Source organism: Cynara cardunculus (genome assembly GCF_001531365.2).
Source record: "Cynara cardunculus var. scolymus isolate 2C chromosome LG 5, CcrdV1, whole genome shotgun sequence".
NCBI lineage: Eukaryota > Viridiplantae > Streptophyta > Magnoliopsida > Asterales > Asteraceae > Cynara > Cynara cardunculus.
In genome coordinates this window covers 31,721,989-31,742,009 of record NC_037532.1, presented here as the reverse complement: position 1 = coordinate 31,742,009, position 20,021 = coordinate 31,721,989, and the positions used below count along the sequence as shown (strand labels likewise).

Below are 20,021 nucleotides of genomic sequence, written 5' to 3'. Positions count from 1 at the left end.
GGTTATGAATTAAAATACTTTTTAAAAATAATAAATAATTTTTGTAATAGTAATGTATATAATTAAACAAAAAAAGTAAAAGAATGTTAATATAAAAAAGAAAAAGATAATAAAAAGACAAAAACACAAAAAAAAAAACTAAAAAAATAATAATTATATAGGTGATAGGGATGACATTAATAAAGGATAGGGGTGCCATTAGCCTCCCCCAATTTTTTAAATTTCTCATCATCTGTATTATTTATTAAAAAAATTCATCAAGGGATCATTTTACAGAGTTGAATAATAATTACAAATTAAAATTGTAAGAGACAATTATTACAGATACGTACTTGTTGTGCTGAACCTTGAAGTTGTTTTTATATGTACCACAAATATTAAGGGTCCCACTTTGTCTATTAGGTATTAAGATTACATTTGACTTGTCGTCCTATTTATCATTGCAAAATTTGATATTATATTTTTCATCTCAAAAATATAATACTTAACGATATTTAAAGTGATTAAAATAAAGGAAAATTAATTAAAACTGCATTTTCATCTCTTAGTCATTTATCTCTCGTATTTATCAAAACAGCCAAAGGTCCGTAAAAACTTACCTCTGCAATTACAGACTCAGCTAAACGACACAACTTATTTACATTTTCTACCCACGTCCGCAATTGCAGGCATTCCCTTGAAGTTTATAAAAATTACATTTTCTACTCAGATCTGCAATTTTGGACCTGCAGTTTTACGAACCTACATGTGTTTGCAACTGATAAACCCTAATCGCATCTTATTCTTGAGAAGAAACATTTTCTTGAATTCTCTTGACCATGAGACCATCCGCAGTTACAGAACCCCATCCACCTCTCTTATTATTCTATATAAACATAAGGGAGTGGGGACCAAAATTTGCATCCCAAAAAGTTATCTCCATAAAAGAACCTGCATGTGATTCTCTCTACAAAGCGATCTTCCATGTCAGTAACTCCGCAATTTCTTTATAATGACTCGTGAAGTAAGTTTTTGTTAACCCTGTATCAACATAAACTGTTTTTGTTAAATATTATAGATGGTTTTGTAGTTTGAACACATGTTATGTTATAGATTTTGTTGTTTTTTTACCCAATTATTTTGTGTTTGAACGCATGTATTTTTTTTTTTATCATACGATTTTTGATGAAATATGACGTTATTTGTACAAAATTTTGAGTTTTTTTCCCGGGTTGGACTAAGAACACGTCCGCAATTTCCAATTTAAAGTATTAATGTGTTTTACTTGATATTTATCAAATAATAGATACAAATATTGTTTAACGATTACAAATCATAATAGATTAATAGAAAATGTTCAAAGTTTAACGATTACATACTATAATTGTAAATGTTCAAAACTTAACGATTATATACTAAGAACTGTAGCTTAATAGAGCTAGAAAGTATATGAAGAATGAAGATGACCGTGTCTTTTGAAGATGTAACCTAATATAAATTTGGTATTAAAAAAAATTAATTATTTTTTTATTGAAAAACACCGGGTACCCGTCGGTTCCAGGTACCCGGCTGGTAACGGTTCCGAAAAATTGAGAACCGGAGCCGTTCTCAATCGGTTCCGTATTTTAGGAACCAGAACCATTCATATCGATTCCGGTTCCAGAACCGGCGGTTCCAAGGCTGTTTCGGTTCCGCAAACGAGTACCCGGTTCCGCTGCTCACCCCTAACCGATATGAGTGGTTCCAGTTCCGGTTCCTAAAATACGGAATCGATTAAGAATGGTTTCGGTTCCGGTTTCGGTTCACAATTTTTTGGAACCGTTACCCGTCGGGACCGGTTTCGGGACCGAGTACCCGGAACGGGCAGGTACCCTGAACTGGAACCGGCGGGTACCCGGTATTTTTCAATTAAAATAATAATAATTAATTTTTTTTAATACTAAATTTAAATTAAGTCAAAAACTTAGAACTCTAGATTAGATTTTTGGTCCCGTTTTTGCGCCTCATCGACTCATACTCTCAGGCATGAGGCCTCTTGACCATCTTCATCGACTTATAGTATGTAATCGTTAAACTTTGAACATTTACAATTATAGTATGTAATCGTTAAACTTTGAATATTTACAATTATAGTATGTAATCGTTAAACTTTTAACATTTACTATTAGTCTATTATGGTTTGTAACCGTTAAACAATATTTGTAACCATTATTTTCGTATAATTTGTATTCTTGTTTATTTATTTAGTGTTTTGGCAATGTTTTATTTTTTATTTCAAAATAACAAAATTTTAATATTTTAGGAAGCGGGTACCCGGAACCGGTTCGTGGCACTCTAACCGGTTCCGGTTCAAATATCTCAAGAACTGCCCTACCCGCTATGCGAGCCGACTAATTCCAGGACGACTACCTGCTATGCAGATTGTTCGGAGTCAATGCATTTGAACCTTCGTGGCCACAAGATGATTTTTATTCCTTCTTGGATTTGAACATAGGACTTCCTGGTACTTTTGACCTTTGGAGCCAAACTCAAACCAATCAGACACCACCCTTGTGATTATTAGAAAAAATATTGAAAAATTTTGTTTGATTTTCTTTAAGTTAACTTATATTAAACATGGCGTTTTATTAAGTTCTAATAGTTTTCTTTTATCAATTTCTTTTCATTATAATTTTAATTATTTATTCATTGTTTATTAAGTTTTATTTTTTTTATAAAATACTTAATTGATGCAATTTCTCCTAGGAAATTATTAGTATTTAATATATATTTTTTGAAAATAATTAATAAAATATTTATTCAGTGTAATTAATACATACCTTTCTTTAAAGTTAGAGTTAAATACAAATTTAGTTCATGTAGTTTATATAAATTGACGAGTAAGGTCCTTAAAAAAATTATTAATGAAGGATATCCTTATAGTTTCATTTTTTATATCCGATGTGATCCTTCCTCTAACTTCTTCAGTTAATTTCCGTTAGTGGGGGGCATTTTTGTCTATTCACCATCCTCTTTCCCCAATTTTAATTTTCAATAGTATATTTGGTCCCTCAAACTACTTTTTATTTTACAACATATTTGTTCTCTCAAACTAATTTACATTATTATAACAGATTTGGTCACTCAAACCATTTTTTATTTTTATAACAAATTTGGTCATTTCTCAACTTTCATTTTTAGGAAAGTAATTAGAAAAGAAATTAAATAAGATCTCATTGGTGGCACAAACATATCTATACTATATTATAAAACATTTGACAAAAACTCTTAAAATCCATTTTTTAAGTATGACGTACTGTTTATTGATGCATATTACTTAAAATTTAGGATTATAAGTAAATTGTACGTAAGTACAACTTATTAAAGTTTCATGTTTGAATTCGTGTAATTAACTGCAGATAAACATAATCAAATAGAGAATAAATATCTCATTTTAAATATAAAAAAATCTAAAATATAATTAGAATAATCATTGAGTTCTAACAAACCACTTAATTATTCTCTTTGGAAAAAAATTATATTATTAAACCAAAAATTAATTTTTTTTGTATAAATACATAAAAAATGAGAAATTTTAAATAGTTAGTTTGGTACTAATATCAATAACTTTAAAAAAAAAATTATAATATATCTTCATATTTATATTTTATTCAAAAATAAAAATATTATCGTTTTCTTAATACCACATAAAACTGTATTATAACATTAACGACGATAAAAAAATGAAACATTAAAACGGAGATGTATCTCACTGCACTGGCGAATACTCTTCTAGTATTTTCTAAATATGATTAGCAAGGTGTTTAAATAAAATTTGAAACTTAGAATTTGTCATGAAATATTTGTCATTACAGAAACATTACGTTCATGAAATCCTTTAGCTCAAATAAAATATAATTTTGACAAATTCTTGTTTAATTAGTTGAAAATTAAAAAAAAGATTTAAAAACTAAATATCCGACAACAGATAACAAAATATAAAAGTATTAAGTTTAAGCATTTTTCTAAAACTAATTAATGTACGAAAATTAGTTTAAGATATAAAAGTGTTGGGAGAATGGGAACTATGTAAAAAGTATTAAGTTTAATTAATTTGTAAAATCTAAGCTTCAAATTTTCGTTATATTGGTTCTTTAACATGCGATAGTAATGACATGAGATTGAAGATATTCGTACAATATTACAGATATTATTTGAAATGTAAGGAATGTCTATGAAACCTAAATAATCAGTAGTGTTTTAGTTATATTATATAATATTATAACTGATTAATTTTTTAACATGTTCTTTTTAATCAATTTATATTTGTCAACTAGCTTATACCACCTTCTACTGAACATGATTAGATTATCAGCTAGTTTTTAGCTGAGAGTTAGTTTATCAGACAGTTGCTAGTTTTTTAGTATACAATTATTTATCAGTCAATAACCACTTTATCAACTGATATTCTAAAGATATCCTCAAACAAGAGCCTTTTATTAATGTATGTTTACTCTCCCTTCTTGAGTCTCGACGATGCTCTTACATTGTGTTCGCTACTCCTTTTACCTGGTAAGATTTTTGACCCTTTTCATGTTCATCCGATGAGAAAATTTATCCGGTAAGTTTTTACCACATAAGTGTTTAGTAAACGACCCCTATATTTTCCTTCATTTTATTTTATTTTCTTAATATTTCAGTATTTACATCAAATTTTTATAAACATAATCCCATATTCATCATTCTAATACATTATAAATTCAAATCAAAATACACATCAATTACATGAACACAAGTCTTTATCAAACACGAAACTTCACATAAATAATAAAATATGCAATGCCACAAACACATATTAGACTACATTTTGTCATCAAGAAACAAATAAAGAAAACAAATTTAGAAGAATCAAACCAAACCCAATATCCATATCACACCATTTGTAACATACATCCAAATGACACCTAAACAAAACAACCCCATGAAAGCAAATCTTGCCTTTTTTTTAATCAGGAAAAACCCCAATTGCATGTGATCATACACCCCAAATTCCAAACAAAGAAACCCTAATTTAGCCTCATATTTGCTGTAATCTTTCACCCAATCATCTCTAACCTAATCCAAGAGTAATTAACACATCAAATCAAATCAAATCATGTATCCCAAAAGTTCAAAGTCTTTAATTAGAATTCACAAAAAAAAGCTAACAAGATATGTTGTTTTAGGTGATTGTTTCGAATCATCTTTCTGGGTTTCTTATGAAATAATGAAAACACAACATGTTTTCATGAATTAGAGATTGAGAAGTGAATCCATGCAAAACGATCGTCATCTTTTCATCTATAAAATATGATGCATTTTTATGAAATTGATTATGATTTGGTTATAAGTAGATTGAAATCCAATTTGGATGGTTGAAAAATCGATTTACGATTTCATTTTCTTCTTGCCACTAGAGAAGAAGGATCCAAATCCCAAATTCAGAACTGGGTTGATCCGAGCTCCGTTACTGGTATTAGTAGTATGATTGCCATATCTGTAACTCGTTTTCCTTAATGGAGGTTTCTGGAAATTATGATGATGATGTTTTTGAGTAAAACCTTCTTTTGAAGACGATGGTCGCTTCGTGTTTGTTGATGATGATCCGGTTGAATTGCTCCGAGATAACAGAGGAATCGGGCATAAACTTCGGGCGTATCCGTTTCCGCAACTGCTGCTTCTCTTAAATCCCCAAAATGATCTCGATGAGTTCTGTGGTTCCTCCTCAATCCGCGGCGGTGGATTTCGGTTCAGAGATGGTGATTGTCGTGGCGGTAGTGTTGGTGGTGGTGGTGGATGTTGTTTGATTTGAGTCGGGATGATTTTTCCGTCGGAGAAAAGCTCGTCGGCCATGGAAGCGTGATGGTGGTAGGGATTTTGTTGAACGCAGAAATTGAAATCGACGGTGGAGGAGGATGAAAATGATCGGAGAAGTTGTTCGACGGGGACTGTATCGGAATGGGAGAGATCATGAGAGAATGAAATTCGAGGGCTCATCGTGATGTTAGTTCCGGTGCCGGAATTTTCAGAGCAGAGGTGTATCGCCATTTTTGAAGGATTCGCAGGAACAAGTGCTGGGAGAATGGGAACAGTTGAAAGGAGTTTGATAAATTAGGTGAAGGAGAGTGTCATTTTTGTAATTTTGTATAACTTCAGGGTTCAATTTGTAAATTACTTTACCTGAATTTCAAACTCACATGAAAAAGAGACTTGGCAGTTTATATTTAATCTACACTATTTGACTTGACAAATTATTAGAAAATCCATCAAAAAGTTAATTTACTTGGGATGGTTTACCAAATGCTTACTTGAATAAGCGTTTATCAAGTTATATTATTTTATTAGATGAATATGATAAAGACCAAAAATTTTACCTGATAAGAACAAGGCAAGGACTAAGAGTCTTACCCGGTAAGTGCGGACAATAACTCTTACCACGATCAGCTCTTACCGGGTAAATTGTGGTATAGACAGCCGTTTTTGTTGACTAAAATCTTACCTGGTAAATAAATAATAATATTAAATTTTACCGATAAATGCTTACCGGGTAAGTATTTGATAAACGACCCCTCAATCAAATCCATCTTTTAGTCATTTTTTAATTGAATTTTCATTTTATCTAGAATTTATATAAATGTTGTATACATTTATATAAACTCGATTTTCAAATTTAAGAAATAAAGACAAAAATCTTTACGTAAAAATCCACATTTACGTAAATAATTTCTTTTTTTAATTTAAAGATAAGTTTTGTGCAAAAGTAGCTAAATGTCATTCGGTTCCAAAAGTAGCTAAAAAGTGAATTTGACTCGTAAGATTGACTATTTTGGTCAATTTTCTTAAATTAGTCGGCTTCTAATAAGTTAACTGATAAACTAATCATGTTTGATAAAAGTAGCTAACAAACGAATTGAAAAACATAAAATAACCAAAAAGTTGGTTATTATAACATTTACAAAATATAATTAAAAGACATCATTAATAGCTAATACAAAACATGTGGTAAAAAAAGTTAAATAATATAATATGTTAATTTATAGAAATTTACTTTCATTATATATATATATATATATATATATAGGGTTGGGTTCACGTGAGACCAGCCTGTTTTCGTGAGACCCGTGAGACCACGTTTTTACACGTAAACTTCACAGCAAAAACATTGTGAAGGTTTTAAAAAGTCGAACMTTCACAGCAAAAACACTGTGAAGGTTTTAAAAAGTCACATTCACAGCATTTTTGCTGTGAAGTTTCAAGTGTAAAATGCTGGTCTCACGGGTCTCACGAAAACAGGTTGGTCTCACATGATTCTATATATATATATTAAAGATGTGGATATGTGAAATAAATAAGAATATTAGGAAAAAGATTACATTAATCAAATCACTAAATCATTTGATAACTCCAAATTTTGTGAGATCCGTAAGATCATTGATTTAAGATCATTGATGTTACTAAATAATGATATCATTGAGAAGATAATTATTATTATGTTAAATAAAAATTTATTCATTGTTTTAGAAAATTTCATACAATATGAACATATTATGAACAACCATAATAGATTTTTTACTATGATGCTCACAAGTAGTACATTTAGATTTAGCTGGTGTTCTTCACAGGTAATAACTGATCTCTAAGATTTATAATGTATTCATAAATTATGACAGTATTTTTTAAGAAAGTGTTCACATTATGTTCATTTTGTATGTATATTTTTGTGTATGTGTATGTGTATGTTATGGATAGATGAGAGATGTATATATTTTTAATTTATATTAGATTTTACCTTCACCTAATTATTTTGTGCTCTAAATTGGATCTCATGAATATTACAAATTACAAATATCTTAAACAAACCCCCACCCACAACGTATAATGCAAATAAGAAACATAGTTTATCAATCGTAATATCTTAATTAGTTAATGATTCATAAAAAAAAAAATTTGAATTAGATATTTTATTTAAGCATGGCAACGGGGCAGGGATGAGGCGGGTTTTGTAATCCCTGGGTGTGGCCCCGGTTTGTAGTAACATCCCCCGGCCCCATCCTTGGTCCCTGGCGGGTACGAGTATTAACCTCGCGTCCCTCGTCAAAGTTCTATCAATCCCCGATAAATCCCCGGTCAAACCCCATGAAGAATATCCCTTAGTTTGATTCTAATGGGGATCCCCGGCCCCGGTTTAGTAACATCCCCCAGCCCCGACCCCAGTTTGAGTCTACCGGGGATCCTCGGCCCGGGACCCGTTTTAGCGGGGAATCCTCGTCCCTATTCGGGTCGGATGAATCGGGTTCCCCACCGGGTAGAGGTAAATCACCATCCCTACTTTTATTAAAACCATGTATCGAAGTTGTAATACTTAGGGTCTGTTTGGCTAATGCTGAGGAATGAAAATGAAAATAAAAATGACAGGGAATGAAAATCGGAATGAATTTTCATTCCCCCCAGTTTAACGAGAAATAAGATTTTGAGCTTCTGAAAGAATGAGTTCATTATATTATAAAAACTAAACAGTTTCTCTTATTTTCATTTCCATTGATTACTGTTTAATACTTCTAAACAAACACCCCCTTAAAATATGTAAGTTTAATCTATATATAACTTACAAACACTTTTTTACAATTGTTATATTTGATTTTTGGCTGATTAAAAATGATAATAAAAATAATAAATATGATTAATAACAATTTAAAATAATCATTAATTAATAGAGATCCATTCCGAATTTTATAAAGTTGTACGTAAGATGTTTAAAAATAGACTGTTGAAAGTTCCAACTAGAAAAGGAAAAAAAACTAAATGATTTTTCGTTATCGTAGTTGAAGTAACGAGACTCCCAATTTATTAAATATAAAGTATTGCTTAGTGATTAATAATATTTTAAATTCTAAGGTTACAAGTCAATTTCTAACTTGTCAATCTATAGGTATATTTATGAAGGTACAACCTTATGCAGAGGGAAAGAACAATAGGTTGGACCAGCCTAAAAATACGTAGAGGTCCCTTCCAACCTGTTTTCGATAATATCAAACAAATCATTTATGTCTTTGAACTTTATAAAAATTAATTAATAATCAAATGATAAGCACATTATCATACAGTATTCCATCATTATCTATACTATATTATAAAGCATTTGACAAAAACTCTTAAAACCTATTTTTTATGCATGAAGTATTATATATTGATGCATATTACTTAAAATTCAAGATTACAAGTAAATAATGCATAAGTACAACTTATTAAAGTTTCATGTTTGAATTCGTATTACTAATTACGGATAAACATAATCAAATAGAGGATAAACATCTCAATTTAAAATATAAAAAAATTAAAATATAATTAGTATAATTATCGATTTTTAATAGAATCATTATCTTTATGAAATTTTTATTGTTAAGCCAAAAAAATTTACTTCACTATTTGATATAAATTAAATTATAATAAAAATTAAATTAAATTAATTATATAAAAAACAAGAACTTTTAAATAGTTAATTTGATATTAATATCGATATATTTTTAAAAAAATTTATGATGTCTTTAAATTTATTTTTATTCAAAAGTAAAAACATTATCTTTCTCAAAACTATATAAACCGTATTATATCAACAAAGACAAAAAATAAAACGAAACACTAAAATGAATATGTATCTTGCTGCATTGTGCGAGTAACTTCTAGTATTTATTTAAAAAAGTACTTTATCATCTAAAACTAAAACAAATTACATCTTTATTTTTAATCTGAAATATTTAAATTATAATAAAATTTTGCACTAAACAAATTCCAGCAAAAAACCAAAAATTTATATTTTTAGTTTTACAACAATATTGGATATTACCAAAGGGTCTTTGGCCTAGAGATATGTGAGTCTTTGGCCTTCTAGGAAGTTAGGGGTTCAAACCTAACCAAAAGTGACGAGGGTGTGTGAGTTTATTTGTTCTATTTATCATTCAAACATTGTATTACGTAATGAGGTATTGGTTAATCTTGTTGATCATATATACTTGTTGAAAGTCAAATATCTCGTAGCAGCTACAACCAAGAAAATGGATGATCTGAACACCATGACAATTGAAAGCTGAAACCGTACTGAAGTAGAGTTTATGTAAAGTTGTACCATGTTAAGAATAGTTGTTCTAAAATCAAACACACTCTCAACATGTCTCGTTTCAAAATATGAGGGGTGGAATGTATATAGATGTCCCCTACTCAATATAATAGAACGATTGTTTTCGTGAATACCTGGTTTATGTAAAAATTGTTTACAAAAGGTTTTAGTGAAAACCCGAGTGCTTCAAAATGTTTGTCGAAAAAAGTTGAAAGGAATTTGGAAAGAATGAAGCAACTTGGGACAAAAAAGATCAGATACGAAGAGTGTTTGAAGATGAGAACGAAGCGTATAAAACAATAAAGAATTACAAATGCATAAAACATAGGGACATAGGGACATAAAGAAATAGAACGACAAGATAAACTTCTCTCTATCCATATCAAGACTCTGAATACATATTTACCGACTCCTCAACCATCTCCATCTCACGTCCTACGTCTCCAACCTTCCAACCATGTTAGTTACCCGTCCTTACATATAGTATGCTAACCTATGGGTTGTTTACCTGCAGCTTAATTAGGCTTGTTGGTCTATCTGACTTATTCGCACAACTAATTTTGGTTGTTTACTTATTCGCACATATAGAAATGGTGTGTTGTTCCCATTCAACAAAAATGACACTCCTACCCCTTATTTAAAGCACCGCCTCCTTCCCATATGAGACACCCATCGTCGGCCTCTTTATGATTTTTTTTGTTTTTATGTTCAAATAATTAATATTGTGTGGTAAATCGGTCATTTATGTTATTCAGACTGTTAGTTCAAATAAAAAAAAAATAAACAACATCAAATATAGCATGAAAATTTTACGAAGATGTTGAAATTAATTGTATCAAACAATCAACCACAAACTCATCACAAGATTTTGGCATGAAATTTTGTTATGATATTGTGTGTATGTTTTCCAATAATTTAAATCATAATTAATGACAATTAACAAATTAATTAAAATTATGGATATTTACATAATCGCATTAGCGACTCTAGGGAATTATTTTTTTTGGCACAATTATCAATCTAATTTTTTAAAAGATTAAATAAATGAAATAACAATCTATTTTCATAAATAAATTTATTATAACATTTTTTTTTTCTTTATTACAACAATTTACTTTCAAATTGTTTTTTATTAAGATATTGTACTTAAAAAATCTACCCATAATAGCAATGGATAACATGTTACCTTTTAAACCGTTAACCATTGACTTTTTTTGCTTGTGTGACTTTAATGAGGTGATGTGAATGACACATCATTTTAGTGATTTAACTAAAATAAAAACTTATTTCAAATTATTATTAGTGATTTTCATTTTTCATTGCTATGAATTAAAAAAACATTTATTTATTTATTTTTGACTTTTTTTTATTAAGTTGCATGCAAATTAAATATTCTTGAGTAAAATATTTCTTAAATAAATATGAAACATTATTTTCGAGATATATTTTGTTTGTAAAAAATGTAACACTTCTTATTTTATGTTGTTCAAATAAATACATATATTTTAAAATTATATTTAAAATGTTTAACGGAATAAATTGTGATCTACTATTTATTAATATTGTTATATTAATAAATAATTCAAAAAAATATAATTAATTTAATATATTTATATGTCAAATAAAAGTTTTTTGAACAAATATAATATATTATTTAAAAGATAATATTTTTTTGGTAAAAAAGGAACAATTCTTATTTTCTTTTTTTCAAAAAATATATATTTTTTGAAAAAAATATTAACAAGATAAGTTGTGTTCTACTAGTTTTATTGATACTGATATATTAATGAATAATTTAGACTTTTTTTAATTCATTTATTAAACAACATGTAAAATATCTAAATATCAAAATTAAAAATACATTATTTAATAAGAACTAATAAATGTTATGATAAAATAATTTTGAAAGTACAATGATGTAGTAAGAAAGGTACATCACTATAATACATGTGGACAATCTATATGGACAATGAGGTGACATAAAAACTCAGTATAATGGGTAAATTTAAAACAAAAGGTTACCCAATGCTATAATAGATAAATTTTTCAAAGTACAATATCCTAAAAAAATAGTTTGAAATTACATTGTTGTAATAAGAAAAATTGAAAGCACAATGTTATAATAAAGAAATTTATGAAATTAGATTGTTATTTTGTGTATTTTGCCCTTTTTAAAATCCGATTATTTTGATCCTAAAAATCATAATTTTGGAAACAATCACTATCCATAAATATTATTTCACAATTTTTTAATTATTAATTATTTAATAAATATTTATAATATGATGGATAGAGTAGGGAACAACATGTTTGTGGATTGAACTTGTGAGGACCATTTTGAGAGTACGAATTGTTGCAATTAATGTTATGGTCTTGATACGGGAACAATTCACATGTACGCATGCTTATATTTGTACCTACATCAAATATTTATTTTAATATATAGTTTATATATCTGAATATGTATCGATATATATGTTTAATACTGATAAATATTTAAATTTAGATATAAAAAGACCCCATTTTAATTTTTAAGTGTTCATGAGTTTATCTACAATTATCATTTATCTGTACTTAAAGACATTTCAATCTTTTTGAAGACCCGACTATATCCAAATCTTTGATTACATCGCAGAATTAGATTATATATATATATATATATATATGTGTGTGTGTGTGTGTGTGTGTTAACCATAAAAAAGGGGATTAAACCTAAGGAATTAACAATATGAACCTGAACTATTAATAATTTGAACCTAAACCTAGACAGTTAACAATTTGAACCTAAATAATTTGCATTATAGCTTTACAAAGGTTGATATAAGATCCTAAACACTGAACATATGTAAAATTGAATCCCAAAGTTTTGGAATCCATGTTTAAAATCTCACATTTAACATGCTAAAGATTACATATTGCAAGAACATAATATATTCTTGTAAAATTAAAATTAAAAGGTAAATAACCAAGTTTGTTTTCCGGTATCTAACCTATGGACAATTTCGTAATTTACTTGAAACATTTCGACTTAAGTATAATCTTTTTTTTATAAACATAACGATGCATAAATACATAATCAAGAACAAACAACCCCCCTGAAAATTTCAATTTTTATCGGCCAATTAAACTTACAAGGTTTAAATTTAGTGTCTTTGTATAGTATAGCTCGATAAAAATTTCTCTTATAAAAAGCTGACATGACCAACAATAGCGAATAATAACATCAACACTGCTCAAAGGTTTGATTTTACTATCGATTTGATCATTTGAAGTGATTGTACCAATTTCAACCTATTTACGAACCAACTCGCATTATAGTTTTTCTATAATGGGTCCAACTGTAAAACTAAAAAAAAATAGAAAAAGAAAGAAACGAGTCAAAAGTCCCAACAATATTGACTTAATGGATAAAAATGTGAACATATCTGCAAAATAAGTGATAAGTTTAATATTCGACTCTGTGCGTCATTCACCTACCACAGGACACATAGTTTACCTCTTCTATGATGACATTGGTAGTGAGATTAGGGGTGCTCATGAGTTGAGTTAATCGGGTTGCATTTGAACAACCCAACCCAATGCTTGCGGTTTGAAAAATCTTAACCTAACCCAACCCAATCTAACTCATACGGGGTGGTCGGGTTGATACTTTGGTACATTAAAATAGTCTTCTAATCTTGAATATGTTATTTATCTACTCATAATTTTTTTTTCGTCATCAAACATTTGATACAACCTATCCATATTTCTTACGTATATCACATTCAGTTAATTTTCTCAATTTACATATATATATTCAAAGTTAATGAATATATATACGAATGAGTTATATAAAAATGTGAATAGATTGAAAATATGTGTATATGAAAAGAATACATGATAGTGTAATTGTCTAATGTATATACTAATAGAAATTCAACAATCATATTAAATCTAAGAAATAAAAGGACATCGAGATCGTCAGGTTGGGTTGAGTTCAAATAATAGTAACCCAATATCAACTCAATATCTAGGGTTTGACAATTTTACAACTCGATTAGACATCAGGTTGCTTCAGATTAAGTTATTTTAGGTTGGGTTGATCGGGTTTTTGAGCACCCCTAACTGACACGATAAAGGCACTACAAAAAGTGTCAAATACACCTTTTTTTTGCATAACTGTATAATAATTATAATATTTAATTTCTGTAATTTAAATTATTATCTTAGTAATAATGGTTTTTTAAAACCCATGTTTATTGTTTATAAAATAAAATGAAAAAAAATAGAATTAAAAACTATTAACCCAATAATCCATCCCAATTAATTTGGACTCATTATTGGAGTATGACACTTTTGCACTTGACCCCTTCTCCTTTTGTGGTAATGGCATGTGAAAGAGATACAAGACTTGGTCCACCTCCCTTTGTTTCATTTGGTGTCCTTTTCAAAACATGGGTTGCCAAAAAGGACCACTTTCCAACTTTCTTTATCCCAAATAATTTCCAAAAATTAATCAAATTAAATATGTGTAGATGTATCCAGATCTGACTTCTTTTCTAAAAATATACAGTGATTTTTTAAAAATATCTGACAATTTTCCTGACGCGAGAACAATGGGTCTATTAGGGATTGTTTGTTTACCTCTTAATAGTTCCATTAAGAGGCAACATATGAATCATTAAGAGGTGAATCTTGTTTGACAAAAAAAAAAGTTTGTTTCTTAGTGGTTCTAAAATCATCTGAATGATTTTGTATCATGGATCTCTCTTAACCATTAAGAGCTCTAGTTTCATTGTATACAATTACCAAACAATTGTATTTCATTTTGCACTATATCATAAGAGTCTCTTAATCATTCTGCACCAAATCATTCAGCAATTACCAAACAGCCCCTAAGTATTTATGCTAAATCATTTATCGATGGTGGATCGATACAAGCGTTAAAGACCATATCAACCGTCACGTAAGCTTTTCGTTTCATTTATTAGGTTTGACTTTTGAGTTTGGTTCGGGCCCATAGGCTTTCTAATAACAATGGGTTAGGCTCCATCATGGATTTGGGCCTAGAGCGAACAAAAGGCGATGGGCCATCTTTCTTTTGGCTAACTTTTTTCGTATATTGCTTTTAATTATCTTTGATCTTCTTTTTATCTATGGAAATTACCTTAAAGATGATTAAATTGGATACGATCTGTGATCGGACGAGACTGCTTATAATCCGATGGTTTGCTACTCGTTATAATTTCACAGAATTTCAATGCCCGGTTGGAGACTACGATTGGTTATGTACATGACTGAATTTTCAATTTTTTATTTAATCATAAATGAGTTCTTTTAGGGTCTTACAAAAATTTCAATTTTTTTTTGAAAAGTTTTTTAAGTAAATACATTATTTAAAGTGTATTTCAATGCTAAATTTCAAAAATCGCAATTAAAAAAACATTAGTAACATTTTTGTGTAAAATTAAAACAGGTTGACGGAATCGACCCTATGGGATTGGGACCATAGCCGGTTACCGGGCCTAGGATCAATCTTTGGATATTTGTTTGGGACCAGGAGCTAGCCAACTTAATTTTGAAAGGACCGATTTCTAATATTTCTAATACTGTTCGTGTGGGTCCACTTGTAAAAAGAAATACAATATCATTTATTTTTATTATTTTGAAAATATTTTTTTTATAATTATTCAATATTAAGGGATGTTTACTAAATGCTTACTTGGTAAGTGTTTGTTGGATAACTTTACCTTATCGGATGAGCATAACAAAGATTGAGAATCTTACCTAGTAAAAGCAACGACAAAGATCGAAAGTCTTACTTTGAAATGGATCTTCACTCTTCGATGCATATTAGGATGAGATGTCTTTGAAATGAGATGCACCAGATCAATCTTTGTATCAAGCTAGATTCATAGGTGAGTTTAAGATTAAAGATGATAAAGGGTCCAATCATCCCTTACATTTCTCACATTAACTCTTATTCTCACACGATCATTCGTCTATATTATAATATGATTTAATAAAATGATACATAACTGTAAAATTTATTTTGGTTACAATCTATAGAGTTAAATTTGTAAATCAGCTGGCAAAGGAGTAGAGTGACTTTGCACGAATATAAGACAAATGATAGGTTCGATCCTAAACCACTGTGCTAGCCTCAGCCGTCGAGTGAATCAAAATTTGTCTTCATATTAGTGTCCTTAGGCAGAGGTGGAACACAAGCCTTCTAACCAAGGGGGCCGAAACAAAATGAGTCGAGTCAAGTCGAGTCGAGTCGAGTAGCAAATAATTCAAGTTCCGCTTGAAAAAGACATAGCTAAAATTCAAACTATATAAGCTCATTTATGGGGTCAAACTTGAGATGAGTAACTTGTTTATCGGCTCGGATGAGACGAGTTCAATATTAATATTATGAAGTTTAGCTCGTTAAGTTATAATGAGTTTCATTTTATGTTCGAGATCAGCTCAAACTTAAAAATTATTAAGTTCAAGTTCGAGTAGCTGGTTGAAAGCTTGAATTGTTAACACCCCTAGGCCAAACCAAATCTTTTATACATATGTATCTGTTGAGTGGGCCAAAAAAACGGCATTTGTCCTTTGGAGGCAAATTCCATTTGGGGCTAGTTAAGGTTGTCCGTAATCAACATTTTACCCAGATATGATATACATAAACAAGTCCAACGTAATCTATAAATATCTTGTAAATCACAAATCAAAAACTCTTATGAGAAATTGTCTGAAGTATTCCAAACTCAAATCAAACAAATTTAAATCCAATCAAACAACTTCAAACTCAATCAAGCAATTTCAAATCCATCAAACAATTGAATAAAATGAAACAAACCTGAGGTTTGGGCCTTTGGGGATTATGGATAATGGGTTTGTGTAGAGTTTGGGCTTCCTTAAAAATAAAATTAAAAAAGTCCAGCCCATTAACCTATTTACAGTTTGGGCTTAGATGATGCTTAAACTAAACTAAATTGGCTAAGTAGAGTTGGTGGACTGTAACAGTAGTAGTAGTTAGAGGTGGCCAAAAATCGGTCCCGGGCCGGGCCATAACCGGTTACGGCCGGTCCCGATCAAGACAAAAATGTTTCATAACCGGTCCCGGTTTCGGTGAAATCCTCCATAACCGGTTAAACTTACCGGTAACCGGTTAAGCCGTCCGGTCCCGGTCCATAACCGGTTACGGCCGGTCCTTTACAAAAAAAAAAAAAAATTTCTTTAAATTTTTGGTAATTTATATATATATATATATATATATAACAAAACATATTTTAAACGTATTTATAAAATTAAACGTGTTTATTACTAATATGTTATTAATATGTTTGTAATATGTTATTTTTAATATGTTTTATATAAATACGTTTAAAAATATGTTTTGTTATATATATACGTTTAAAAATATGTTTTATTATATATATATATATGCATATATATATATATATATATACGTTTAATTTTATAAATACGTTTTGTATATATATATATACACGTTGACTTTTGTTGACCGGACCGGTCCTATAACCGGTTACATAACTGGTTCCGGTCTTAACCGGTCTCGGTCCTAAAAAACGTTAAAATCCATAACCGGTTCATAACCGGCGGTTCACAACGGTCCATACCGGTCCCTCTCCGGTCCCGGTTCCGGTCCTCCGGCGGTTACGGGCCGGGCCGGGCCCATTTGGCCATCTCTAGTAGTAGTGATGGTCAAAAACCGGTTCCAAAATTTCTCATAAACGGCCATAACCGGTCCCAATCGGAAAAGTTGAGTCCGGTCAAGCTTTATTGTAATTGGTTATCGGTCATTAAAAAATATTTTTTTATTTTTATTTTTTTAATGATATATATTTTTAATACATAATAAAATTTGTAATTGGGACACTCAAATACATTTTAAAAATGCGTTTTATTATAATTAAAATTATATTGTCTTACAAAATATAGCAAGAAACCGATAATTGTGAACGTTTTTTTTTTTTTGCATTTTTTGCGAATCGAGAACTTGGTATGTAAATTTCTCAACCAAGGCACTTATATATAATGTTTAGAAAGCAAAAAATGCCAAAAAACGGCCACATTTAAAAAAAATAGTTACATTTTTTAGAAATCGGGCCGGGCCGGGCCATAACCGGTCTCGGTCCCACGAAACCCTCCAAATCCATAACCGGTCTCAGATTTCGATCCTATAACCGGTCCTCCAGCGGTCCTGGGCTTGGCCGGGCCGGGCCGGTTTAGCCATCACTAGTTTACACTACAAACAATAATATGTAAAGGTTTTTTATATAAACTTTAGTTATTTGAAAAAACGAGTTTCTAAGATGGTTAAAAAGTGAAAGTCATTTTATAAAATGACTATTTACGTAAATTTCCATATAAAAAAGTAGGGCTGTAAATGAATCGAGCGAACACGAACGGAGGCTTGTTCATGTTCGTTCGTTTAACTTAACCGAACAAACGAACGAACACGAACGGTAAACGAACGAAATTTTTTGTGTTCGTGTTCGTTTGTTTAGAAATCAGGTGTGTTCGTGTTCGTGTTCGTTTATGTTTATTTGTTAACATGCTAAACGAACGTAAACGAACGAACATAAACGAACGAGTTAAACGAACATAAAGAAATATTATTTGAATTCATAGTAAATAAATAAGATTATATATTAAATTTAATATATAAACGAACATAAACGAACGAATATAAATGAACGGTAAATGAACGAACGTTCACGAACATAAATGAACAAACGAGACTCTTGTTCACAAACGGTTCGTTGAACGTTCGATTCGTTTACAATCCTATAAAACAGAAGCCATGCCCCCAAAGGTCCCATGGCACATCAGTCATTACGTGGAGGACATAATCAATTTTTTGGTCTAAATAATAAATAATCTAGATAAATTATAAAAAATATATAAATATATTTATAACATTTTATTTAATGTTCAAAAGCAAAAATAATATCAAACTTTATACCATTTAAAAATATATAAATATATTTATAATATTTTAATTAATGTTCTATTCGTCATGTATCAGGTTGCGTCACGCACCAACTCCGTCATTCCATGTCCAAGTTTGTGAATAGAACATTAAACTTGCATGTTTGGTCCTTCTAAAATTTATTTGTTTTCTTTTTTAATCCCTCAAATCATAATTTTTATAAACTTAAATTGTCAACTGGCGTTTTTGTTTATTACTTTAAACTACACATACAAAATGTCAACACCAATTTTTTGCCCATTTTTCTCATCATTTATTAATCATAAAAAAACTTTATTTACAATATTATCATCATTAAAAACATGGTTGGGTTGAAAATTTTCAAACCGCAAATATTGTGTTGGCTTGTTCAAATGTCTTCAATCCAAATAACCATACCCATGTGCAACCGTGGTTAAAAGACTCATACTTAGGGGCATTTATCAGATGTTTGTCTGGTAAAAGCTTATCGGTAAAAGTCACTATTCTCATTTACCTTATTTTATTCAGTAAGATTTTCAATCATTAAAATTGTACAATAGGCAATAATCCGACTCAATAAGTACTAACCGGGTAAGAGTCACCACCATCACTTGTCGGGTAAGATTGTCAATCCTTGAGATGTTTTTTATCAAGTAAGATTTTCAGTCCTTGTCATACTTATCTGATAAGCTAAGTGACTAACAACACAGTATTGTCATTTACATGGTTTTATTACTTTGTTAAGAAGAAATTCACCAGCCATAATGAATAAAAGGACCAAAAATGATAGAAAAATCATGATTAAATGATAAGATTAAGGGACCGTTTACTAAACACTTGTTTGGTAAGTATAAATTTTCTCATCGGATAAACATGAGAAACAGATAAAGGCCAATAATTTTACCGAGTAAGAACGATGAGAAGGATGAAGAGTCTTACCCGGTAAATAAGGATGACGAC

The 20,021-nt window shown here is 29.8% G+C and overlaps 1 protein-coding gene across 1 annotated transcript; it reads right to left on the bottom strand.

The window, feature by feature from the left end:
- Positions 1-4,759: 4,759 nt before the first annotated feature.
- On the bottom strand, positions 4,760-6,115 carry LOC112512665. The gene is made up of 2 exons (XM_025118739.1): positions 5,559-6,115; positions 4,760-5,073 (listed from the first exon to the last, which is right to left on the bottom strand). The coding sequence occupies exons 1-2, from the start codon at positions 6,043-6,045 to the stop codon at positions 5,069-5,071; spliced, it is 492 nt and encodes a 163-aa protein (XP_024974507.1). The 5' UTR covers positions 6,046-6,115; the 3' UTR covers positions 4,760-5,068.
- Between the last annotated feature and the right edge of the window lie 13,906 nt (positions 6,116-20,021).